This window comes from Symsagittifera roscoffensis, chromosome 5, assembly GCF_963678635.1.
Source record: "Symsagittifera roscoffensis chromosome 5, txSymRosc1.1, whole genome shotgun sequence".
Lineage (NCBI taxonomy): Eukaryota > Metazoa > Xenacoelomorpha > Acoela > Convolutidae > Symsagittifera > Symsagittifera roscoffensis.
In genome coordinates this window covers 31,739,584-31,766,729 of record NC_087066.1, presented here as the reverse complement: position 1 = coordinate 31,766,729, position 27,146 = coordinate 31,739,584, and the positions used below count along the sequence as shown (strand labels likewise).

Below are 27,146 nucleotides of genomic sequence, written 5' to 3'. Positions count from 1 at the left end.
ATTATGAATAAACTCTTCAAAGCGCGCATAATATAGTCCAGAACATGACCAATTTGTCAGTTTTCAAACACTCAGAACTTAACAAAAAAAATCGGAGGTAAATATCTTTTTATGTTTGAACTCAGGAAGTCAATATCTTCAATAGAGTATAAAAGTTTTTGTTGAAAAGTATTATTTCGATCGACGAAAATTGACTGAGAAAAAAAAACCACACCGAGCACAAATATTCCGTTTTCTTCAAAAGTCGGAACAATGAGGCATAATATTTGATCTGTTCAATACATAGCAATACGCTAAATTTTTATTTCTGAACTTTAAATAGCATGTGATGGCTCAAAAAAAAATCTAAAAAAAGTTTAAATATTTTTTTGAAAGTTTTGTCATTTTTTCTTTTTTTTTCTAGGCTGAAAACTTTTCATGGATGGACTTTAAAGGGCATTCGGAACAATCAGAGTTTTGCGTAACGGAATATTTGTGCACGGGTGCGGACAAGTAACGAAATATTTGCTCGGGTGGTTTTTTTTCTTCAGACAAATTTCGACTTAACTGGCCATTTTTGACGGAGTTTTTTAAAATCTTTCGAAAATTATTGTTGTCCTGAGCTTCATTTGGAAAGATAATCACCTGTGATCTTTTTTCGTAATTTTGTGGGGTTTTAAATGGTGGCATTTGGCCAGTTTGGGACAACTAACGTGCGATATATTTCGTGCTATTTACGCCTGAGCGGAGATTTAATCCGCCTTAGAAAATTCACCAATTTGGTGGAAGGAAGCTTATTTGCCATAATTGGTTTGTTACTAGAAGTGAAATCTATCTTTTATTTTTCTTAATATTGCGTGTAGGGGGAAGGTTTTTCACAAAAAATCTCAAATTAAAAGAAAAGAACTTTTAATAGATATATTTTTTCGTTTTCTTTTATTACATTTAATATTTTCTTGTTATTACTGCTCCATAGACCTTAAAACGCTGTCGAAACATTTAGGGCGTCGCCCTGGTACGAGAAGTCTTGTTGAAATTTGTGTACGGCCCAATGTTAGAAAAATTGGGATTTACAGTGGTCTAAGTTTGCTTGAAAAGTCTGTTTATCTCTAAAAATGAAATTAAATTGAAATTTTTGTAAGTGCAAGATTCAAACATTTAACATTCAAAATTTGAAGAACAAAAGATATAGGACTAAAGTGAATTTGACAGAAAAATTAATCACTTCGAGTCAAAACTATGATTTCTCGAACTCTCGCGTGAGTTTTGGTTTCCATTCAGAAACTTGAGCCATTCGGTCAAACTTTCCTGTTTTTGAAACCGCAATACAACCGATTCTGATCTGTACGTGAATGTGACTTGATTTATATTAGTCAGTTTTCGGTCATAATTAACTCGCATCTGAGAGCGACTGAATAAGGCTTGGGGTGTACCGTCCAAGGCAGAAGTCGTGATTACAAAGTAGTTAGGGTAAACTTTACCATAGAGCTGCGTGCCATGTTTCTTCGAAGAAAGCTGTATGCTAAGTGCACCTTCCAGCAAAACCGTGTTATCAAAGCTAATTGGGTTAATTTCCAAATGGTAGGGGTCAATATTATGATTGTCAAGTGATGAAAAATCTCCTTGGGGTATTTTAGTCAAATCGGGTACTGTGTAGCTTGGAATTAACTTCGTTTTAGGTTGAGAAGAAGACGATTGGTTTAAGTCGTTCTTGGCAATCGACGACGAATTAGCACGATTGAAGCTGACAGGCGAGTGAGTTCGCGACTCAGCTGGTAACGATGAGTCACCAATTGCGTGATCAAATTGGATTGAATCGGCTAAGGATATTTTTCTGTGCACGCTGCAATAAATTTTACGAGTAAACAGCGCAGCACATTTTTGAATCAGGTAATAGCATCGATCTTCTTCTTCGTCTTCGCTGTTATCAATTAATGGCACTATTTTTTTCTTGACTGGCACTAATTTTTGGCTGTTTTTCTCCCGTTTCTTCTCAGCTAACAGTAGCAAATGGCGCGTTTTCTCAATTTCAGATATCCATTCCAATCTTTCCAGCTCCATTTGGTGTTCTAGAATAGGTACTGGAAGAATAGGGTCCCTAAACGAAATGCAAGAACTATGAAATGTATCCATTTTCAAACCATAGCAAAGTAAGCAGCAAAGCTGAAACCTTCATGTCTAGAATTCCAGTTGATTTTATTATTGATTGCAAATATTCGTCTTGAACTAGTTTTTCTCTAGTTTCTTATAGATTTGCACTAACTGTCAATTCACTGTAACCATCGATTAGCCTCGCATCCTTTGCACCGATTTTTTTAAGCTCATTTCATAGCAATTTCATCGTCTGTAAAATATTGGATAACTTATTACGGGTTACCAATAATAAATACTAACCTCGACACATGGTTCAATTTTCTTTGAGCTTGTTCCGAGTAAATCTTCCGTCGGTTCTCGGCAAATTTGGTCAAGTCCGAATTTTTCCGAATGCCAAGTCCAAAAATTGAATATTTCATTGCCGGTTCAGTCCGTGTGAAATAATAACCGAGACCCAAACCAGACGAAGACCGGACGACCAAGTTACAATTAATGTCGAACTGAAGGTGTTTGAAGTAGCTTTCGAGTTGCAGCACGACTTGGATTTTCATAATTATGACGTCATTCCCCTTCGTAATTTTGTTGAGCCAATCAGATTCGTGTAGCGTTGAGTCCCAGGAGCACTCAAGTTCGTATGATGGTTGCAATAAGAAGTCCTAAAACGGACAAAGTTTTGTCAGCTAAGTGTTTATCATGTTATTCTAGAAGTGAATTCAATTCTCATTCAAGTTTTGTGCAGATGGTGTAAAAACTTGATTTTAATGTGGCACGGCACAATGAGTGTCTGATTTTGTCCCGCTAAAAGTAACCGGGGTCGAGAATGAACACTAACTCCCAGACATTCTAAGTTGTGCTTATGTGGATTCCGCTACCGAAATATCATAGTTTGGACAAGATTTTATAGACGCCCGGACAAAGTCTGGAAATATCGAGTTTCGGTAACACCATTTTGGAAATTAGTCAAGATATTCTGAAAATTAACAGCGTTAGTCTGGAAAACAGTCACGATATATACTGAAAAAACATCCACGATGACCTGGTCGTAAAATTGCGACAGTTTGAAAATTAGTTCTGGGAAGTCGAAGACTTTAAGGCTATGTCTATGTGCAAGGGCGGATCTAAGATTTTCTCAAGAGGGGGGGGGGGGCGGATTTTCAAAAGATTAACGAAATTTTCGTCGACGTTTTTTTTAGGTCGACCAAATTGATTTTCCGAGCTCTCCCAAAGCACTAAAAAGTCCCTGTTTTAGCCAAATTCTCTGTGCCGCACGCAAAATAATGAAAAAACAGGCCAAAAAAGAAATGTTTAGGCACTTTTTAAAAAAAAAAATAGTGACCAAAAAATCGCGTTTCTTCTGCGCGCACTTCCTCCTCAAAATAAGTAGATATTGGCGCTAAAGGCGCCTTTGAAACATTTTTAGGGTTCGCCACTAAAAATGGGTATTTCAAAATCGTACAATATAGTAACCCCCCCCCCCCCCAGAATTGGAAAAAAAACCGTTTTTCATTGAAAAAATCAATTAAACAGCGTTTTTCTTATAAAAAAACATGTTATAGTTTTTTTCTACAGTTTGTTCAGTTCTGCCCTCATACCGATGAGATGATCTAATAGATATGCGACAAGAAAAACGGGAGTCAGATAATCATCTCTTCTTTTTGCTACTAAATTTTTAAGATCATCCGGTGCAGCATTGTAGAGATCGAGCCGTTTTTAAAACATTCCCGACCCTGGTACCCCTCCCCCTAAATACGCCCCTAGCTATGCTGAGAGTTTGCAACCAGGATTCTAAAAAACCATAAACCTAGATAAAGATAACCGGTTTTTGAGAACTTGGTACCACAATGAGTAAACTTTAAACTTCGAAAACTGAGGAAAAAAGAACGCAAGAAAAACAAGGATAACCGGTTGCTGTGCAGGTAGCGAAAAATGTTCCTCATTCGGAAAAAAGGTTAATTTTTCCATTTTTTTAAAAAAGTTTTCGTTGTTGCTTTTGTGATAGCTAGGATAATAGATTTAAACAAACGGGTGGAAAATTTTTGGATTGAGCATAATTGACAATATTTGTCTTCAAAAACGAGATAACAAGAAAATAAATGAAAAAAAATCTAAGAATTTTTTTCAAATTTTTTTTGCACAATAGTTTTCAACCTCTTTTGATAACTTTTTATCGAAATCTTTTTCACTTTTTTTGCGCTAAATGAAACTCCTGGAACTAGTTTTTCTTTTAGTAAAAATAAGTTTTCTCATCCTAAATAATCAGTTTAATATATAACGAACGTTACTCGATCGCATTGCTTGCTCGAAATTAGGTTTGAAATCAAAATTTCAAAAAGTTTTTCTTTGTCCGCAATGGGATTTTTTGCAAACATTTTTCAAATTCGTTCAAATAACAGCTAAAAAAGCGTTATTATGATACATCATTGTAGCTATTCCAATAATTGTTTGATGTACCTGATTTTTTTTGAAAAAAAAAAACAAAAGAAACAAAAAACCAATGGTCAATGGTCAGAACAAAACAAACTATCAAAAGATGCAAAGTTTTGTTTCATTGAAACTTTTATTGCTTAGTTGTATTTCAAAAATAATATGTAAAACTTAAAGTAAGCAGAGAACACAAAATGCTACGGTCGTGAAACACGCGCAGGTCTCTGACACTTTTGCTTACTTAGCGCCGACTGCCGAAGTTTTTTGCCTGTCACGGACACTTCTTACTATGTCGCGCTAGTCGGCGAAGTTTTTGGTTCAGTTTTGCCTGTTGAGTATTTGTTTTTAACTTTCTGTTGCTTGATCAGTTCGAAAAGTTAATTACTGTTTATTTGATTTATTGTAAGCTTCTATCAATAAACACTACTCCGCATCATGCTGAGTTTTTGTTCCCCACTTTGAAAGTGGGGAAGAAATTTGTTTTCGGATTTGCTTTGGTTTTTACTTCTTTTTGCTCAGCAAAATCAGGTGTTGGAAATAAAAATTGTAAATTTCTCATGAAAAAAAATCAAATTTTCGACATATCGATTCGTTAGAAAAATGTAGTTCTGAAATTAAAATAAACTCTGTTTTTGCTACTCGTTTATAGTGAGCTAGAACTATCGCGTGACATATCGAACGATACCAGTATTTTCAACTCTTTACACATCTCTTTTCTAATACACATCTCTTTGATGTACATAGTTCGAAGAACTAAATGTTGATCGCGCGATTTGGAAATATCCATTTTTGACAATGGTGATGTAAAAGTACTGAAGTTTGGTCTTATTACTAGTCTAGTCATAAAACAATAACCCAAGTCCAGGACCCAAACTATGACTTCTCAAACTTGTTTTTTTTATAAACCTGAAAGAAAGAACTGATTTAGTTGTGCCATTATTTAAAAGCTTTCAATTGTATTTTATAAATTATACCTATTTTCTGCAAGAAAATGGTTTGAAATTGCTTCAAACTTTCAAATCCGCAAAATTATTTTTAGCTGGCTTTATAAAAAAGCGAAATGCCATAAAAAAGTTTATTTGAAGTCGGACGAAATTTGGGCATTTGTAACCCGAGCGCCAAAGGTACGGAAAAACGGAACCAATTAGCTATCAAACCTTCTGGTAATGTTCATTAGTAAATTAAACTAAACTAACTTGAGTGTATTTCTGTTTGATAATAATCAAGTCCACGCTATTATTGACACCTGCCACCTCTTTCTCTTCCTCGCTGCTGGAATCATCCGCTGTTGAAGTAGTCCCTCTGCCGCTGCTGTTGTTCTGCTGGAGGTGTGAAGAAATGTTGCCGACTGAGATGCTGACCACTTGGCCTATTGCCACCATTTTCTCATTCGGATGCACTATGCGCAGTCTGATCCTCCGCTGCATCCCTAAAGAAAAGATTTCATTAACTTATCAAAAGTTAACATAATCTCACTTTACTTTTTGGAATCTTCCGACACAATATCGGATTTTTTTAAGCAAAAAAAGCAAAATATGCAGAAGAAGAAAAAGAATGAGAATCCCGGGTTGAGCTCACATTGAAAATTAGCGATAAAAAAGTGAAAAAAAAACAGCGATCGTCATCGGTGAATTATCGATGTCCATTGCCACAATAGCAAAGTTTATCGATAAATATCGTCAATTTGGCTTATTTTCAGCGATTAAACAGCGATAAAAACCTATCAAAATGAAAACAAATAGAGCTCTAACAGGGGTTCGATCCCCCAAACCTTGAGAGTTAAAGACCTGTATAGCTCTGTAATAGCTCTGAATAGACCTGTAATAGCTCTCTTATAGACCTGTAATAGCTCTGAAAAATCGCAGGTTTATCTATGCAACAAACTTTGAATTATACATGAATCAGCGCTGGAAAATAGCGATCACTGGGATACTACAGAAAAAGCGATAATTAACGGTGAGACTTCAACCCGGTGTGAGTATTAGTTTGTGTGGGATTATTGTGTCTACAGAAGCATTCAAATTTTTTGAAAACCAGATTAAGAAGAGCTTCAATTTTCAAACTGTATGAACTGTCGATCTTTCTCGGTCATTCTCAAACAAGAACAAGGATAGCCGGTTATTGTGCAAGTAGCACAGAATGTTACGACCGTAGCCTTGAAAACACTCAAAAAAAAACTTTTTCAAATTAATGTCGTAATTTCTGCGTGGTGTGATGAAAAGAAATGAACGAAAAAACAGAAATAAGGTAAATTGGACAGTCATAGTAAAATCAGTCAATTGGAAAACAAATATTGTAGAAAAAAAGCTAGGAAAATGAAAAAAAAATTGTTGAAAATAATTTATAAAATTTCCAAAATTCAATTTTTATGAGCTTTTTTTTCGAACCACGTGAGTTTATATCCGTGGTGGCTCACTCATAAAGTAACTTCAGATAGGGTACACCGTCTGTTCGTCACGCTATCTTGTTTTCGGTCGGATAGATTCGTGCAACTTCTTGGTTTAATACCAATCTTAATCTTACTCTTATATCTCCTAGTCTCAATAGATCTATTGTATACAGGTATTTGCGAAGCTAGATATGAGGAACTGTTCTGGAGAAGAGCAACTGTATGCAAAATTAAATTTATTCTGTTCTGGCTGAAACTATAAATAAAAAAGTTTCAGCCTTGCAAAATAATGTAAATGATAGTTATGGATCATGAGTGGTTAGTTCTAAGTATTTTACCAAGGGATATTTTATCAAGAATATAATAGGATAAAACAAATACTTGTTTTGAACTGGTTCCACACAACTGAAAGAGCTTTAATATGATATATCACTCGACCCATTCCAATTATTATTTGTTGTATTTGATTTTGCGTGAAAAACAAAAAGAGAAAACTAAAACACACTCGAATACTAAGAGTCTCCCCATTTTTTAAATGGTCTGAACAATGAACATGTGCATTGCACTTATGCAGTTTTTTTTCTCTACGGTTATTTGAATTCCAGATTTTGCTGAGGTGTAATAAATATACATAGACGTAAGGTTTAAGTGGGAAATACCTTGATGCAACTGGAAAGAGTCCGGGCAGTTTTTTCGTTTCTCCAAAACTACAGAACTGAAGTAGCCGCTGTAGTTCAACTCCAAAATCTCAGTCAGAACCAAAATTTCCCCCTCAAAAACACCCCCTCTGTTGGACAAATACGATTTCTGACGCTTTAAGACTCCATTTTTGCACACAAAGCTCGGACTGACAATACTGAGTAATCTTTGGCGGCGTCCCAAATTCTGTTTATGTATCGGATGTTCATTGAAGTGACCAAAAACTTCAAAAATAACCGGGCGTTTTGTCAGAAGTTCTCGGTTTTCACTGGTGTCAGGAATGGAGATATTTTCGACATGGAAAAATCCGAGTGGCGGTCCGTTTCCGTTCATGGGTTCGTTTTTAATCGGATCTGTCGAGTATAATTTTTCAGGAAGCCCAGGAACAGAAAACTGGCAGAAAATGTCGGTGAATTTTGCCGAGATGTCCATAGCTTCCAGAAGTGTGATTCTGAATGTGATGCTTTCATCATTTTGATTGGAGAATTTTTGAGGTGAGCAGTCCATATTTGGCACATTTTGCGTTGCAACTCGAATGTAACCTAAAATCATCGTGTATTTTGCAAATGACAAACTGGAAAGTTTAAACGATTTCGATCAAAACTATACGCTAAAATTTCTCTACCATGTTTTAGGAAATTTAGACTGATAAATGCAGGCAACTCTGCAAAACTTGAATAATTTGAAATTCAAGAACGATAATGACATTTTGACCAACCAAACTCCTAACAAGACTTTAAATTTAGACATCATTTTTCGAAGTGCGAACCTTGTATTTCTGCGCTCTCATTTACAATTGGCACTTTCACCACAAAAGGGATCTCCTCCAGTACATTTGATATGTAAGTGAGGGCTTTCCCAATCTGGTGAAACCACGGCGCCCTCCCGTAGAACGGATCCTGCTTCGGCGAGGCACCACCCGACATGTCGTGACAGGAACCCTTGTCCTTCTTCGGATGTCCGTTTGGAACCCTCTGAAGATCATTGGCATCCAGAACCCCAAGAACACTACCGCAGTTCCCAGAATCTTCAGTCATTGGATCTGATTCAACGGGTTCCGCGACGTCGGCTCCAGATTTAAGTTTATTTTCAGGCGATAGCTGGCTTTGTTTCATGAGATCCAGTTTGGCTTTGAAGTTTTCCAGAGTCCAGTAAAAGAAGAGCCCACTTTGTTTGTCTGTCACTTTAATTAAGGGACACTTGTGACCAAATGTCAAACATTCTAAAACGAAAATAAGATGTTTTCAGCTAACATTTGAAAAACCCATTGTAGTTAAACTCTAAATCATTTTAAAGTATCAATTAACATAGCAATCTAGGGTATCACAAACCTGATTGAGCTTCACTTGGTACCGAAGTATACAAGGAATCCGACGTCACTTTTAGCTTAAATTCCATCTGCTTGTCGCACTCTCGGCTAATTCGATTTGCTTCTCCAACTAAGCTTTCAAACTCCCTCAAAGTGTCTCTCAACTTCCTTATTTGGTAATTTTTCCATTGATGAAAGGCATCAACCATCATCTGCATGTTTTCTTCAGTAATTCTAGAATTTTCGGATTCATCTTGGTTCGAAAGACTGATGGATAAACTTGACCTTGAATCATCATCAAGTTCATTAAGTTGCGTTTGAAGTTCCATCAATGCGTCTTCATATTGCCTAATCTCGTCTTTATATCTTTCTTCTTTCGAATCAATTTCCTTTTTGTACATACTTTCCATTGTTTTCTGATAATTTACTTGCGACTCGTACTTTTTCATCAGCTCTTCTTTCTCATTCTTGAGAGAATTTCGCTCATTTTCAAGTTCACCAATTTTTTCTTTGTACTTCACCAGCAAGTTTTTAACCTCTTCGCGATCTGTGCTTTGAGCCCGTTCGAAGTTTCGTTTTAGGTTAATTCCACTGACGTCTTTTAATTCTTGTTTCACAGTTTGCCATGTTATGCGCTCTTTGGCGCCCTCTTGCGTTATTTGGGCGCTGTTCAGATTCGGAAATTGAAACTTGAACACGTACTTGAGTCCAATAACGAGTCGATCGTCGTGTTTTATTTCGAGGTCAGATCCAATTTTAGACCCGTTGACGAAACAGTTTGACCCGATTGCAGTGAAGATTACTTTCATTTGTTCGAATGTAAATTTGCAATGTTGGTTTTCGAGACCTGAAATCAAATTCAACAATTTGATAATTTACTCGATCTAGGTGTTAGAATCAAATTTTCATAAAAACCCGCATAACTTTGGGTAAAAAAGCATAGAAACACTTATGATATCAAATGGTTGTTTTCTTTTAAACGCCAAATTTTAATGGTTGTTTTGTCAAAGAAAAAATCAAGATATTGAAAGTTTCAGCCGAAAGATTAAAAGGTGTTCTGAAATGTCAAAAATGAAGTACTTTTAGTCTCGATAAAACAATAAAACAAATCTCAACCGTCTATAAGCTTAACATGTTACAGACACTTGCGATTTGTTTTGTTATTTTAAAAAACAAAAACACTCTAGTTTTAATTTTCCAAAAAAAAGTTACGTTTTCTCCAGCTTTATTTGCAATTGCAATTGCGAATGAAGCTGAAAAAAAAAAGTACTTTTTTTAATTAAAAGAACAGTTAGGCTCACCGTGTAACTGTATGTTGCTACCCTGTGAACTGCCCACAACTGTGACTCCAGTCTGGAAACAGTACACCAGTCGCTCACTCATCTGCTCATCCTCGTGCAGGTTCACTATGATTGGCTGACGACAGTTGCTGTTGTTGCTGTTTGTCGGATGACTGTCGCTGGCCAATCCTATCTGCTGCAGGAAGAGTGAACGACTCTCCTCCAGTTCGGCAGTGCGTCTGATTTTGTCTTCGTAGCTCCGATCTACTTCTTTCAGTAGTTTCTCTGAGCAGGACAGCTTCTCAAGTACAAGTGAGTCACTCATGGCGCTTCCTAAACAACATTCTTCAAAACTCTTCAAAACAGGAAAACAATCATGTGATTCAAGTGTTTTCTAAATAATATTATAAATACTAATAATAACAATCATAATAATCATAATCATAATATTAATAAATATAAAACATGAACCATGTCGTTTTTTGAAATCTTGTTATTGATCAGAAAAATTAAACTGAAATTTATCCAAATTTGAAAAAAAAATCAGTAAGATTGTGAGATTGTGGTTTCTACGATTCGCAGAAGATCTATGAAAGACTATCCAACCTGTCTAAGCATAGTCCGTTTCTCTTACTTCCCCACATTCCAGACTGAGTTGTTTTTTTTTAGAGCGAACCTATTTTTTAGCGACTCAATGACGTTTTTTTTTGCGTCTAGAACTGTCACATGGTACCACTATTGCAGCCGTAATCGATCAGGCAGGGGTGACATAAAGCTAGAGGTCAAGTGAAATCTCGTCCTCACACACTGTCAATGCCATGGCAGGGGATCGATTGCACAATCTGCCGATCACGAAGTGAACGCCTTACCACTATGCTAAGTTATGTTATCAACCGTTTGTGAGAACTTCCTTGCGTGCAACGTAATAAGTCTCACCATGTCTCGGTGATGAAACCGACGTCTGCGATGACGCAATGACCGACTGCAGTCTGTGTATCTCCTCTTTCAACTCACGAATCAGTTTCTTGTTGGGGTCCTCGTTGATCCTCGCCTCACACACGATGGACTTGGCTCTCTCGGCGTATCGGAGGGTGGAGAGGGTCTCCTCGTAGTTGGCACTAGCAGGACTCACTGCAGCCACCATCGTCGTCCGCGAGTTCCCTCCGAGGTTCTCCTTCAGCAGCCAAGTCAGCACCGATTCCCTAAACATATAGTGGCTCTTTAACCGCCATTGCTCCTCACATAAGCATCAATTGTATGTTGAAACGAGGGTATGTTTTACAAGCTTAAGTATCAAGACCAAAACTGCGTGCCATGGCCTATTAGTCCGCATGACAATTTTTGCAGCAATCAAGAAATGTGAGAAAAACGCACTTTGGTGGCTGGAAAAGGAAAAGAGCCCAGTAGTTAACTCCAGATCTCTGATTCAAGACACCTTTCTCTAAACTAAACAAAATTCACAAAAATGGGTTTGCGTTGGTCAAAAAAATCTGATTTCCTCGTTGTTGCAATTTGCCCTGATTAAAATGTTATATTGTTTTTTAATACATGGAATTATAGAAAGAAGCGTTAATTTTCCGAGTAATCATAATAAAACTTTCACAACTTCTAACCTGTATGGGATGAAATCAGCCGTTACTTTGCTGTTCCGGGAGCCCGCTTTTGATTTACTTGTGCTATCAGCTAGGCCCGAAATGATCTTGCCCAGAGTAGTGAGTGACTTGTTAATATTGGAACCCTCTTTCAATCTCTCCTTGTGACTGGACACATTGGCCCTTTCGCTGCCGGCCAGGTCGACCAGTGAGATTTTACTCTGAGTCTCGACACCGCCTCTTGATTGGCTGAGGAGTATGTTGAATATAGCGTGGCTTCGACTGCTCACTTCGTTCATATTTGTAGATGCAACTGTTCTCGCCTAAAACTCATAGTTTAACCGATGATTTCGTTTTTAGGTAATCATCCTTACTCAAGCTTAAGCATGCGTTACAAACATCATAAAGAACGATTCAATCATTTAATTATCAGGCTTAACAAATTTGGTTGACTTTTCCGCACAGATTTTACTTCAAATTTCTATCTTTTGCCCAAATTAATGTATCCACGATAGTTTTTCAAAAATTACTTGCTCATTGTAGCTGGAATTAGCATTGATGGCTGCAAGATTGGCAGCATCTGCCTGTATAGTGCCCCTGACATATTAACTCATCACATTACACAGTGCATTGTAATTTTTGGTCTTCACCTGAATTTTTTTATTGGAAAAAAGACAAAAAAGACAAAACTGTTCAACACAAAAGAATGCAAAATGAAAAAAGAACAGTCTGAGCTACTACACTGATACCAATATTGAACTGACTTTGTTTCCGTCGTCTATGAGCTTCTCCACTCCCTCGTGTGACGTCACCACCAGCTTACTCAGATCTTCCACATAAGGGCCATACACCGGGTGCTCCCTCACCTGACATCAAACAAAGCCGTAGTTTCCAACTCAGTTTTCACCCTTTAATTTACATTGCTAAAACTTGTACTGACTAATATAAGTAACCCTATTAAAGTTTGAATAAAATACAGCAAAGATTCAATTCAAGAGGTTCTGAAACACTAGGCGCAAAGCAATCTTAATTTTCAGTGAGTTTTTAGATGGAATTTATGGGTTAAGTTTGGACAGTATTTCAATCAGTTCGAACAGTTCTAATAATAGCAGTAAGTAAAAAGCACTTACTTTCAGGTAGTTTTTGTTGTTCGGATTGAGCAAATCTCGCACTTTCTCATTGTAAATCTCCAAATAGCTCACTTCCACCGAAGTTTTATCCGACGACTGTCCGCCCTCTCTCTTCTCGGCCTCTGAACATGACTCGTGTAGCCGAGTGAACAGATCTTCAGTGAGTCGCGGGATGATTCCCCTGGATTCGAACTCCCTCCCACCCATCATAGTGAAACTCTTTCCAGATGAAGTTTGCCCATATGCCAGAATGCAGACGTTGTAGCCACTCAAAGCATGGTACAACATTGGTTGACCTAAATGAAAAAAAAATTTCGTGGGGCGAAAAATTCGTTTCAAAAGTCACGGCTAATGTAGCCTCAACATAGACCAAGTCTAGGCTCAGTTTTTGGATACCACGTTTGTTCCCGAGCAAAAAAAATTTTTTTTAACTTTGAGCAAACAAAAAACGTGGGAACAAAAAAACGTGAGAGCAAAAAAAAGGCTGGAGCAAAAAAAACGTTGAAACAAAAATAACTCGGGAGCAAAAAAAATACCACGTTTTTACTCCCACTTTCATTTTGCTTCCACGTTTTTTTGCTCCTACCTTTCTTGCTCCCACGTGTTTTTGCTTCCAAGTGTGGAAAGGGTCTTCTCATGAAAAGTTCCTTTCGATCTGAAATTTGAAACCACCTCCGCAAACTTCTTTTTGTTTGCGTTAGTGAACTCGAAAATTCTCCACACGTTTGTTCAATTCACGTTTGATTACATTAGATTAATATAAGAAAACCAAATAAAATTTCCAGGTAAAAATTGTAATGTAAAAATTCATTATTTATACACATTTTCAATGAAACATGCTGGATACGTGTTTATTAATGCATTGTTCCGCACATTTGAAAAAAGGTGGAGGAACTATGAATTCAGTTGTTTTAGTTTTTTTCCACGCAAAATCAGGTACCACAAATAATCCTCGCAATGGGTCGACTGATATACCAAACTGAAGCCTTTTCAGTCGCAATTCGAACGACAGTGAAAAATTTTCAAAAACTTTCTCAGTATCGAGAAAAACTGGTACAAACTTTTGATTTTTTTTTCAATTTTTAGCGATTAAAGCAAACGAACAGGCCTACAACAGCTCAATAATGCTTAATTTAAGCCCTGAAAACTTAGTTTTAAGCAAATTAAATGCGGTTTTTGAGTTTTTAGCCCTATTCTGGGAACAAAAACATCGAAAAAAAATCCATAATTTTTCTGCAAAAAAATGCCAAAAAAAAAGTTTGTAATTTTTCTAATTTTTCTTTTGATTTTTTTGTTTTTCTAGTCAGTTGTCTACAAAAATTTCTACAGTAGTCGGCTATCCTTTTTTATTTTTTTTTCATGTAAAATCAGGTTTAACCACTAATAATCATTGGAATGGGTTGAGTGATTTATCTTATTAAAGATTTTCTAGTCGTGATTCGAACGACATTAAAAAATTTTAATAAAAAAAATTCTCGGTGTCGAGAAAAACCAATTTATGCTTAATTTGAGCAGTGAAAACTTAATCTAACTTAGAGTTTGCCTATTTTACTATGACTGTCGATTATGTCTAATTTCTGTTTTTTTTAATCACACCACGCAGAACAAAATGACTCTAAGTTTAAAACAAAACATTTTTTTGTACTTTTCAAGACTATGGTTGGAACGTTCTGTACTACTTGCAGAGTAACCGGCTATCCTTGTTAATAATTGGGCTCATTTTCCAAACATTAGAAGATACAAATACTAAGCGAAGAGCTGAGATCTTATCTACGAGCCTAAATTTTCTCAGGTACATCTAACGTTCTCCCACTCATTCCATTATAGTTCCTTTTTTTGTTTGGTACAAATATTAAAGAGAACAGTTTTTCAAAAATAGAAGCAAATTGCTAATTTTGTAGATCAATTGGCTCTTTCATCCAATTCAATGAAAAAAACGACATCAGGTAATAAAGGGTTTTGAGGGGAAATAAAGATAAAAAATGAAGACTCTACTTAAAATTGGCTAAACATTCTCTTCTTTCTTCAAAATAGCCGTCTCATTCATCCCACCCCAAGGAAAAAGGGGAAGCAAGTTTTACCCGGGTACCTTCAAAATTATCAAAATATGCAAAAACATCCTGATAAAATGCAAATTAATATACTTTGATTTTTGAAAGCTTCTGTATGCAATAACATTATATTGAAGGTTTTCCAGATGAGCGATACCGCAAAAAACATCAATGAAAAAAGAACACAGCTAAAATGGAAAAAAATTAAGTGCTGAAATTTCAACTTTGTAGCTGACGGATAACTATTTATATTTATTTTTATTTTTCCACGTGTCAACCAGAAGAGTCTATCAGGAGGCAAAATTTCAAATAAACTTTATCTTAAATATTTTATCGACTTTTTTGAGGTCGAACAAATTAAGTTTACGAGGTCTTCCCGGTAAAAATGGTGAGCCTGTGTATACTTAAGTTTATTTGGTCAAAACGGAGAGACATATCACTGAATTTCAATGCTTGATAAAAAATGAAACTTCAAAATGGCTCGAGTTATAATGCTTAAAGGTGGAGCAAGAGAAATCATGAAAGTACCAGCAGCACAAAAAGTTTTGAACCTGGCCAGTGAAAAGAGGAGATCAGGCCGACTGAATAATAAGCGAACCGAACTGAAGCTGAATTCAAAAAGCAAACTTTCTCAGCGCCATATTTAAAAAAAAAAACTTGAAAATTCGAAAATAATCTGCACAAAAAATTTGAAAAAAATGGAAATTTGTTTTCCAATATATTTTACTCTGATTATCGAGTTTGCCTAAGTTCTAGGTTTCGCTCAGATTTTTTCATCAAACCACAAACAAAAGACGCACAGCAACCAACTAACATTGTGGGAAAATGAATGTCAGGCGTCGAGTTAATCCGAGTTTTTGAAGATTTTGCAGCAACCAAACCGAACCGAGAGCCAAACAAAGACGGGAGGCAAACCAAAATTTTAATAAGCGAGTCGAAAATGAAGCGCGCACCGACAAAACGCAATTTTTTGATGAACAAATTTCCAAAAAACGCCCAAAAATGGCATTTTGATCTATTTTTTCAAAAAATTGCCGGCGGCTCAGAAAATTTTGTTTTTATAGTGATAGGGTATATAAAAAAGTCTTTATAATGTTGTGAGATATTCTTAAAAGATGGTCGTAAATTTTAAGAGTTTGAAAATATTGATTCGAACCTGAAAATCAGTCTCAAAAGCAAAATTATTCAGGCCTGTTTTTTCACAAGTCTGCGAGATTGGCCGGAACAATAATTACCTAATTAAAATGTTTAGCTTAATCAAAACTGCAGTTGCATCAACGAATTATCCACAGGGTGGTGTGTCCTAAAAAGAAGTCTTTCTATGCACTTGAAGGCAGCTAAATTTCAATCCTTGCCTGAAAATGAACCATTTTTTCTAAAATTTAAAAACTAATTCAAATGAACCTAGCTACAGTATTCATAATTAACACTAACCGATAGAGGTGTAGATATTCTGCTGCATTTCTCCCGCTGTAACCTCCTCGCCCCCTCCCTTGGCCACAAGAAGGGAATCTGAGAACACGTGATCAAACAAAAACTGTTTCTGAGTGAGAGTTTTAGGGTTCGTCAGGGCGACCTGCTTGTTGGTTAGAGCAGACACGACCACACTGCAAGATTTTCCCGTTTCGATCGAGTTCAGGGGCCGGACTCGAACTGCGACTGTCAGGGCGGAAGAGGTGGTGGGTAGTTTTCCCTTGCCGGGACTTGTGGGAGATAATGACGTCATGATTGCTTAATTCGAATTAAGTTTCTTCAGATATTTCAATTCTCGAAATATGAATAGGTCAATAGTAACGACGAAAACTTATAAAGTTAAATATCGAATTCCATCATTGAATCTGATGAACTATATAGCAATTTCAAGCACATCTTCAGCAAAATTGAGGAAGTAAAGCATACACTTTTTCTTGAATGTTAAATTAATTAGGCTTCACAAATCAAGTCAGACTGAAATAAAATGTTAAAAACTATCTTCATTAGATGAAAGTTAGTGAAATAAGTAAAATTGTGAGTCGAAAATATCTGTAAGAAAGATGTGTTTTTAATCTTCTCGAGGGAGCATTTGAGGGGGATAAATTCAGTTCGAAATTTGCATAAAAGGCAACCGAGTTAACAATTACAATTGCAGTTAAAGGAGAACAAATTGCTGATAAACTGTAAAAGACGTTGGTGAAGAAATGGTTCTTTTCATCTTATTTTCTGGAGTCGTCCAAGGTAAACTGGCACATTATAGCGACTGAAATTGATTCTAATTTACCGAATTCTGAAATGGTCAGTGCCAAACGGCGGATATTGTATTTCAAATGCAGTCTTAGACAATTCATTGATATTCAGACGGTTTATTGGGTGTTTTTTTTTTCAAAAGAATCAATTTGTAGGGCTTTGTTTTTCGAAATGTGTTTTGGAGCGTTAAAAAAGTGAAGTGTAACCAACGGTAGATGCGGCACAACTAGCTGCATTTAATTTTTTTGCCTGATTTTCATCAGAGATGAAACGATGTAGGTGAAAAAAATGAAGAGTAAAGTATAAAAAGTATATCAGAAAAAGAAATCCCTCTAAGTTACAAAATAGATACATCTGGTGGAAAAAAGTGGAGATGAATTGCGTTCCTTTACATGTAAAGCCAAAATAACTGCTGTTTTGGAGCTATTTTGGGCTATTTTCAACGTCACTGTTAAGACCAGACTTGCGTAAGTCTCATCCGGCAAAAATTGTACCAATTTTTGTCCCCGACAGATAATTTTAGTCTCCCAAACTTATTTTAGCAACTGACGAAGCTTAAATTAATTTAAATGGGACTAAATGATACACTAATTAGTATGACATTTTCACCTGAGAAAAATTGCGTAACTCATTTTTTTTGTAAGAAAGTAGAAAAAATATATTTAAAGCTGGCCAAAAATAGTTGTAACCAAATTTATCACTAGGCTAAATTAGAATCAGAATCAAGAAAAATCAAATTTGGCATAGTAAGTCAACGACAAACTTGAATTTGAAGCGAAGAAAAGAAAAAAAAAGATGAGAGCGAAAAAGAAGGCAAGGGATTCATCGTCAACGGGAAAAGACATCAAGGGGGTAATCTTGGGCTCCTCTCGGGCCCTCTGTGAACAAAGTACCTGCTAATTTAAGACCCCTTTTACTTTATTCCACTATCTTTATCACAGTAACTCTGAGAAAAAAAGGAAAAGTTTTTTTCAAGTGTTGTTGTTTATGCGAGTTTTTGTTCGTAGTTTAAAGCCATCAGAATTTGGATGAAATGGAAAAAATACCAGGTTAAATTTTTTGTTCACGCTCATTCCTCAAGTGTTTTACAACTAACGAGTGACTCGTAACAGTAAAGGTGACCTGTTTTTCTGGTGGATAATCAAGAAACTGTCATGTCTATAAACCGCTACATCTTGAAGCCGAAATTGCATCAGAATTACCTAACAATTGCATAACAACAATGACAATGACCATGTGTAGTTCTATTGCATAGGAATTTTAACTTTAGGCTTGTTAGAATCAGGATGTTTTTTTTTCGGTTTGCTGGCCGTTCGACTTGTTGGCTCCTTACATACCGTTTTGCTCTTTTGGTACTAAACGAGAAGTGCATTGTAAGAGGTATTAAATACCATCTTCACTCTGCCAGCGGATGATATCAAGTAGCTTTTAGATAGGAGCAACCTTATTATAAGCGATGGTAAAGAAAGCCTTCAAAGAAAAATCCAGCCCCACTGACTTTGAATTCTATCTCTCCATCTTTTCCTGTTCCCTCTTTATTTCACAAAAGTATAAAAAATGGAGACAATCAGTTTTCTATTTTTTCTCAATCATCTCAGTTTGCAACCCACCTTTTTTGGAACGACGGGTTATAGAGACCTTAACTTGAATTTTTCAGAGGGTTCATTTTTGTGCTTTTGATGAATTTAATCAGTTGTCCAAATGCAAAATCTGATTTAATTTTAGGGTTTCAAAATCAGTAAAACGGAAAAGAATTATCAGCCATGATAAAAAACATACTATAATTTAATCATAGATTGTTAAAGCAATGGTAGATAGAGAAACTATACAGCAACTTTTAATCAACAGTAACATTTTTCCTTCAACCCTGAAAAATTCAACAATCACGGATATTTTTAGTTGAGCTTCACTACTTATGTGAAAATGGCGATGCAAACAAAAACAAAGCAAATGATAAATTTATCTATTCATTATTCAGCAAATTGAAATCCTGATTGATGGTAGGTAACTAAACAGCTTGAAAACTAATACGAGCCTCATTTGTATTCTGTTCCTGAATGGATCAAGTTTGTGTTTTTTCAATATTTTTATTAAGGCGGAGAACGGAGTAGGGAGCAGGGGAAGATGTTTAGACTGTGACATCAAATATTGACCAGAGAAAAATCAAATGTCTAATAGAGAAAAAAACGGACGGCTTCCGGAAAAGCAAATGCGTTTTTTGAAAAAAGGCGCTGTCAAAAATAAAATCGAAGCGCAAGGCGTCTTATCTAGTAGCGATAACAAATCGCCTGCACGTTTAGTCTTCACCTCAATTTTAGCTCCAAAAATAGCCCGTTAATAAAGGATGTCAGAAAAGAGCAGATTAGGGGAACCCTTCAGTTGGGGACCCACCCATAGTCTCCTCCCAGTTACCATATTAACGACTTCATCTAATCACAATATCAAATTCAAAATTAACAATAGGATAATCTGATTCTAAAATACAGACAATACTGCTCGTATAAATAAAGCCAATGAATATTCCGAACCCCTCTTTGAAGTTGGATTTTGATTGAAAACTTTAGGAATATTCAATTACAAACTGGTTAAAAATGAATACAATTTTATATATCTCAAAAGGTCCTCCACATTTGGCACGCACATGCAACATTTGAACAAAAAAACAACAATTTTTTTCATCGTTCTACATTTCTTTCTTTGAGAACCCGTATAAGGTTCGAAAGTTGAAAAAGGCCAATCAATTATATATATTTTTTCATTTTTCAAGCAGTCTAATTTTCTGTACAAAATCTAATCACACTAACTTAGATATAAAAAGTAAATTGAAAATAAGATTGAAGAAAGTTGTTGATAGTTTCAAACCTGACCAAGACTGCTCGTAAAAGGGCAAAGCCCTGAATGTTCCGACTGCCTTATAAGGTCTATGGAGCAGTAATAACATGAAAATTAAATGTAATTAAAAAAAAAAAAATCATCGCCCCACATGCCATATAAAGTCCAAAGTGATGATTTTGCTACTAGTAACAAATCAATTTTGGCAAAAAGGACTTCCTTCAACAAATTTTTGAATGATTTCTAAGACGGATTAAATCTCCGCTTACGCTTTAATAGCGCTAAATACAACGCTCGTTAATTGCCCCAAATTGGCCAAAATGGCAATGTTTAAAACCCCACATCTCTACGAAAAATGATAACCCGTGAATTATTTTTTCGAATTTAAGCTCACGACACAATACTTTTTGAATGCTATTTAAAATATTTGTCAAAAATGGTTAGTCAAAGTCGAAATTTGTCTGAAAAAATCAACCGGAGCACAAAAGTTTTGTTACTTTCGTTACGAAAGTTGGAACAATAATTTTGTGACATTATTTGAAAGAATATGAGGCCAAAGTTTTTGTTTTTACAAAAAACCGATTTGCTTAAAATTCTCGCGTTTGTTAGATCAACACGAAAAAAAACACAAACATAAATTAATCTTATAGCTCTTTCTTTGATAGCGGTAACTCTGAACTCTTTCCTGTCAAAGGTATAGACAAAAAGAAATGTAGGTGATATTTAAAGCAATATACACAATCGAAGCTTCCGTTGAAGGTAATCAATTCAATATCGCGAAATTTAGCTTGATGTAGACAAGTTTTTCAAATGACCGTTCCATTTATCAAAATGCGTATTGACCACCAAACAGAAAGTTGTTACAAGGCTGATTCTTATAAATGCAGTTTTTGGTATGAGACAATCATGTAATCAAAGTGTGACAAAAATGTGATGAAAATGTATCGCATTGAGATTTCTTCAATGTTTGTTGGTAATATCAACCAAAGGAAATGAAAGATGGGAATTGTAGCAAATGATGCTTACCCGACATTTTGACAGCTCTGGATTATGCGAGACTCGTTTAAATAGTAACAGAATCTGAAGTCTTGGTTAAATTTACACCATGTGCTCAAAAACTTACACTATGTTAATAATTGGCCCGAGAGAAAAGATAAAAATGGGGTCACTATCAATTTAACTTCAAAATAGATGAAACTCAATTAGCACAGGGCAAAGCTATTGAAAGCATGAGAAAATCATTGCAGGCAAGCGTCTGGCAAGAGCCGGATAATCAGTGATTTTCTGAAATTGCTAGAGAAGAAAATTCTCGATCCTCAAATAATTTTTTTTTCAATTTTGAAGGGACGCAGTATTGAATTGTCTCTTACAAAATGGAAGTGAAGCAGAACCGGTCAATTACCGAAGCGTTTTTGTTCTGGACGAAGTCTAGAAAATTTTTGCTAAGAAGATTGCAAACAGGGTAGACAAACGACTACAAAAATTTGTTGTTCGAAAGCATAGGTCTACAGGCCCAGCTGGTTTTGCAATTAGATGTTTGCTTCGAAGGAGGATTAGAAACAACCGAATCATCTACATAACTTTAATCGACAAAGTATTTTGATTAAAATTATAATGTGGTGCTGTTCAATTGTCTGAAAAAAATCGGCATTCCTCAACATTTTATCATTTTAATCGATGCGCTACACGTCAGAGCGACCCAGGAGCTTAATAACGACAACCCATCATACTTTTTTGTCCCTATTGAATTTTTTCATTTGCACTGAGGATCTAGCTCTGATCTCTGACAACCAAGCAAAAGCCACTAGCGGGCTGAAGAAAATTTGCCCATGCACTGAGGATCTATCTCTGATCTGTGACAACCAAGCAAAAACCACTAGCGGGCTGAATGGAATTGCTACATTCTTCCGACTGGCTCAACAGAAAGTATCTGCCGAGAAAACTAAAAGTAAAGTAATCATCAGCAAAAAAAAACTATTGTAAATATCGAACTAGTCATTGAACATGTTGAAAGTTGCTGACTCTTGTTAACAAGGGTTTTCTATTAAGACACACTCCTAAAAGTAGTTTTTTAATACGATTTAGGGTCCCTTGTCATCAGATTCTTGATCTGGGTAGCTTAGGAGCGGTTTACACCCCGCTAGAAAAAATGTGTCTGAGACCAAAAAAAGGACAGACACGAGTCCAAATAACGAATAAAAAGATCAGCACCACGCCAGAAGCAAAGCAACGATGCAGGGTTTACTGTTTTGCTATGTACGCTTTCTTTAATGTCATCTGAGTTGATAAATTGAATCAAATTCTCCTAGGTTTCAAACCTTGCCAAAAAAATGAATGAGTCATCTAATGGCAAATTTTGACTATCGCGGGGCTCTAGACAAAGTAATTGCTATTGGCAAAAAAATCCAAATAGTTCAAGTTGCCATTGAAAACTGTAGAAGACCGTTTCACAGCAAGAACCTGCAGGCATTCTATGATAACCAAGTAGAACCATTGGTACAGACATTGCATAATAAAAGCAAAATGACAATAATGGTAGAAGAAGAGCGAGATATGAAAAGATTCCCCAGCAGCTCAGCAACCGGAGTGTCCAAGATCAAAAATTTGACTACTCTTCATCGGACTGTAGTAAAGTTTTTGTCTTTGCCAACGGTTGGATTAGATTCATACAAAACTGCCATCGACAGTAGAAGCTGATCAACGCATCACAATCAGTAGAAAGAGCCTCTACACGACAATCTCTGTCAATGAACCCAGACACTAACTTAAAAACTGCTACAAAAACTGCTACGAAAACTGTTATTTGTAGCAGCAATACTATTGGTCTAAAGCAAGGCCAATGCCCAAGCCACCAAGATATGAAGGCGTTCTCCCAGTGAGTACCTTCAATACGCCAAATAGTGCAGAAGGTAGTGTTTTCACATTCGGTGCTAGTTTGGACTTTAGACGAGTTCTCAGCGGTAAGCTATCGTTTCGTTTGACGTTTTCTCATGATTTGATAGTGTCAAAACCCATGCTTTTCACCTAGATCAATTGGCGTAGGTAGAGATCATATGAAATTGATTGTACAGATCAGAGAATTTTTTTTTTCACCGATTGATAATAATTATGATAACGACAGTTTAACAAAATTGGGACAAATTAAAAAAATATTTGGTTGCATCTTTCATCTGCAGAAATTAAATTATCACTAATTTAGCAAACTGTATCTAAATCACTCAATTGAAAATTGAGACTTCATCAACTTCATTGAGACTTCATTAGACTTCATTGAAAATTGAGACTTCATCAATGAAGTTTTGCCAGGAATTGGCTTAGCTCAATGTCTACAACAAACTTAGATCTCGAAGCTGAATAATCAAATTCTTAGCACTTTCTAGAAGATTTACGTGTTTTTCGATAATTGTCTATACTTTGTCTACAGTTTCATTTTAAGCAAGAAATATTATAAAGAGAGTTATGCAAAGAGAATTAAAAAAGCAGCAAACGTTTCTAAAAAAATCTAAAAGCTAGTTTGTAAATAGCAAAACCTTATGGACAACTTAACTTATCAATTGATATTAGATCTGTTAGATTTTTCTTACTGTTGCTTAGAGCAGTAAAATTTGAACCACGTCGATGAAAGACGTTTGTCTCAACTAAAACAGAATGGATTAACTCTCAAAAACTTCCGACGTTAGGACTTTGTAACTTTTAACTTATGACAGCTTTCAACATACCAAATAGATTTGGTGCTAAAGCCGCTCTATTCTACTTGCTCATCTTAAAATTTCAACTCTTAATGCAAAATTTGTCGCAAAATTGTGCCATTTAAGGTAGGAAAAAAATATGTTTTTTTCTTCTACAGAAATTTAAGCTAGCCCATTGCGCCATTTGAAAACAAAAAAAGCTGAAGTTTGCATTGTTCATTCAAACAAAGCTAGCCGGTTGCAAGACTGCAAAAAATGCTTTGCAAAAACTCCAAAATTACATCGATTGATGATTATTATAATAAAAATATTGGATTTCTTTTTCAATAAAATTATATGAAACTTCAAATATTCGCTTAAATGCTTATAATTTGGAAGCATTTATTTGGAAATAACTTTGAAGTCTTTCTAAGTCCTATTGGTTACAATGCAACGTGTATATCAGTTACGAACTATATGAAAAAAAGCACGAATCAGTGAGTAATAACGAGTAACCTCTAAAAATCAGACTTGTGGATTTTTCCAGATGAAAAATTGTTCATTAAATTGCCGTCACAATCCAAACATTGAGATTCGACCCCCTGCCGACGCATAGGGTCCCCCTTTGGTACTTTTTCAGAAATTCATTTTTGGTGACGGACACTAAAATTGTTATCAAGGCGCCTTTGGTAATATATACTAACTTTGAGGGGGAGCGCGCGCCAAAAAAAACGCGATTTTCTTGTCAAAGTCTTCCAAAAAACGCCTTTTTTGGCCTGTTTTTTTTTAATTATGCCTGCGGCGCAGAAACTTTGGCCAAAACAGCATCTTTTTAGCGCTTTAGGAGAGCTCGGGAAATCAAATTGGTCGACCTTTGAAAATCCGCCTCCCCCCTCGAGAAAATCCTAGATCCGCCCCTGATTAGGCATTTAATCAGTCTGAAAGCATTATGAAGTCGCCAAAGCAAATAATGCAGATTTATGAACTTTGTACATATGATTTTTTGATAAAGTACTTTAGAGGAACACAATTGCTCGTATTAGGGCGAAATTTGTTGGAAAAAAATGATTTAAGAAATTGAATGTAAGCTGTAACTTTTTTCCTAGTCTTTCCTCAAATTTGTGCCTGCCTTAATTCAATTTGAAAACACTTCTGGGCAAATCTTTTTGCAGTTTACGCGGTAAAAAAGTAAGTGTAAAGTGCTGATTCAAATTAATAAGACAAAAGGAACATATTACCAACCGGACATAAAATGGTTTTTCTAAAGAAGATAAAAAAATTTTCTAGTACAATTACGTTTTTCACCATTTTATGTCTTGTAAACACTATATTATTTGACCATATTATGTTTCACCATTTTAGGCGTGCAAAGTGTCCATTTTGGTTCCTTTTAATCGGGCAATTTGAATCAGCACGGTATACTTGATTTTGAAAACGCGTTAAATGCAAAGACTTAGTTTGTGCTGCGAAGTTTGGAAACAACATTTAACCCTATTTTTTTGCCAATGAAAAATGCGCTAAAACTGTTTGGTATCAGTTCAATTTTGAACAATTTATGCAAAAATTAGCTTATTCTGTAGCTCAACAAATTTTAAAGAGGTTAAACTGTAATAGTTTTTGCGTAAAAAAAATTGTTTTTGTTTGATTTCTAGAAAAGGTAATTTTTCTTTTAAAATTTCAAAATTTTTATGAAACAAACCAATTTAGAATCATTTTGAGCAAAATTTGAAGACTTTTCTCTTCTTAACCCAAGTTGCACTATATAAAAAACTCACTTTGTATAACTGTTACGAATAAAGTGAGAAGTATATCTGCCGGGGGTGGGTTTTTTGCTAGGACAGAATTTACAAAATTTGGCTGCGTACTTGTATCGATCTATAAAACTTTGGACTACCGATCAAGTACGCTCGCGCTAAACTAAAACGGGTAAGGTTGCTCGACTCATACATTCATAATTTCAATACGCAAATTAGGTATGCGTGGCAAATTATCCGCACCCATAATCGTTAAAAATTGATTTGAGGCAAGCTAATTGTTCTTTTTAACTCCATACACGACTCGAATTGTAACACCTAAAACTTCATATTATCAGTCTTTGTTTCGTAGTTAGTCAATATATCATTAACCAAAAAGTTTATTTGAGATCAATAAATGGGTGATTGGGACATTCAGGACTTCTCCTGATACGAGCAGTCTTGTTTGCTTAGATGTAGGTTTAACTTAATTATTGTTTTAGTAAAAGGAGCTACAAATGATCAACTCGTAGGTTAAACTTTAGAAAAAAATTCGTTATTTTTTGGTAAAAATCTGGGCATTTTTGTTTTGATGTTTTTTGTCTTGTCAACCAAATTTTGGAGAAAACGCGTTTTCCTCCTCAATTTTTATTTATTACAAATAACTGAAATCAATACTGTACGGTACCGCTCATTAATTATTCTAACTTGACCAAAGTGACAGTATTCCAATCCTTTTAGTAAATTATTTAAAGAGTGCAGGTAAGTATTTAATATCGTTATTGTTGATATGATACAGAAATAATCTAACAGAAACAATTGGTTACAAACTTGAAATTTATTGAAGAAAAAAAACCACATAGAGCGCGATATCAACATTACTTTTAAGAGTCGATCAATCAAAAATAGATGTCGCAAAATACTTACAAATATCCGCTATTGCTCTTATCAATAATGTTTTCAGGGCAGCAATAAGCTTCTGAAATCGGAAGAGTTTTTGCTAAAAACTTTATGGCCATTTATGCAAATTGCAGCAAGTTCTCCGGCCTTTTTCTAAACTCAGGTTTTCAAACGACACTTTAAAACAAATTTTGCGACCTCATTTTCAAATTTTCTTCAAAATAACGGAAATGGAGTTTCCTCTTGATAGCAATTTGCACTACACCAATATTCAATATGGCTGCTTGTTGGTAACTGTGACAGAATAACAACGTCAATCGCGAATTGTTCAGGTTTTTAAGCGGTGTTGAATTCAATTGTACCGCTTAAACGGCATTAATTATGACTTGAATGGGATAAAAAAAATTGGAATACGCGAAGTTAAAAATATTTAGGAAATCGTTTTCTATTTATCATGAGAAGACTAAGAAAAACGTAGGATTTAGTATCACGAATTAGCAATTGAGGAATCAAGAAAACAAACAAGAAAAGAGAGGTTAAATGGGTGAAAAAATGGAACTTTCATTCTGCAAACTGAAATACAATAGCGTGCCCGAGAGAAAAAATTAAAAAAAAATTGAGCAATAAAATTTAAAGCTTAGATAGAATAATAGGCTCTCGGTCGTTCTGGGGGATAAAGCGTATTTCTGGGGGATAAAAAGACGCTTTCCTGGGATTAAATTTGGTTGATTGAGGAGTTGAAATGAATCATTTCATTGTTTGCCTCTATGTGTAAAATTGATGGTTACAAAATGGTAGCTGTTTTATATGTAGCAACCAACGATAAGTAAGAAAAAAGGAAAT

At 35.5% G+C, this 27,146-nt stretch overlaps 2 protein-coding genes across 6 annotated transcripts in view; one reads left to right on the top strand and one right to left on the bottom strand.

Annotated features, from left to right (window-relative positions):
- The window catches only part of LOC134845485 (acylamino-acid-releasing enzyme-like), a 284,730-nt gene that overhangs the window by 107,834 nt on the left and 149,750 nt on the right, over positions 1–27,146 (top strand). The window lies entirely within an intron of this gene.
- On the bottom strand, positions 1,123–27,146 carry LOC134846973 (kinesin-like protein KIF1B). Of its 5 annotated transcripts, none has more exons than XM_063864440.1 (14): positions 26,569–27,146; positions 26,331–26,410; positions 16,382–17,183; positions 12,897–13,192; positions 12,531–12,632; positions 11,788–12,089; positions 11,111–11,376; positions 10,196–10,507; positions 8,917–9,741; positions 8,355–8,807; positions 7,546–8,127; positions 5,694–5,926; positions 2,374–2,729; positions 1,123–2,077 (listed from the first exon to the last, which is right to left on the bottom strand). In XM_063864440.1, exons 3-14 carry the CDS (start codon positions 16,671–16,673, stop codon positions 1,201–1,203), a joined length of 4,896 nt encoding a protein of 1,631 aa, XP_063720510.1. In that variant the 5' UTR covers positions 16,674–17,183; positions 26,331–26,410; positions 26,569–27,146; the 3' UTR covers positions 1,123–1,200. The 5 variants fall into 5 exon arrangements, with proteins under 5 accessions (XP_063720510.1, XP_063720508.1, XP_063720512.1 ...); XM_063864438.1 differs by lacking the exons at positions 26,331–26,410; positions 26,569–27,146 and adding exons at positions 18,293–18,372; positions 18,781–20,084 and having other exon boundaries at positions 16,382–17,210; XM_063864442.1 differs by lacking the exons at positions 26,331–26,410; positions 26,569–27,146 and adding exons at positions 18,267–18,372; positions 19,084–20,084.

Coding starts and splice junctions, on each gene's coding strand:
- LOC134846973 (XM_063864441.1), bottom strand. CDS start 16,673: ATGACGTCATTATCTCCCACAAGTCCCGGCAAGGGAAAACTACCCACC. Junction 10,508..11,110: donor GGTTTCATCACCGAGACATG/GTGAGACTTATT, acceptor AATGTTGTTTAG/GAAGCGCCATGAGTGACTCA. Junction 5,927..7,545: donor CTCTTTCCAGTTGCATCAAG/GTATTTCCCACT, acceptor TCTTTTCTTTAG/GGATGCAGCGGAGGATCAGA.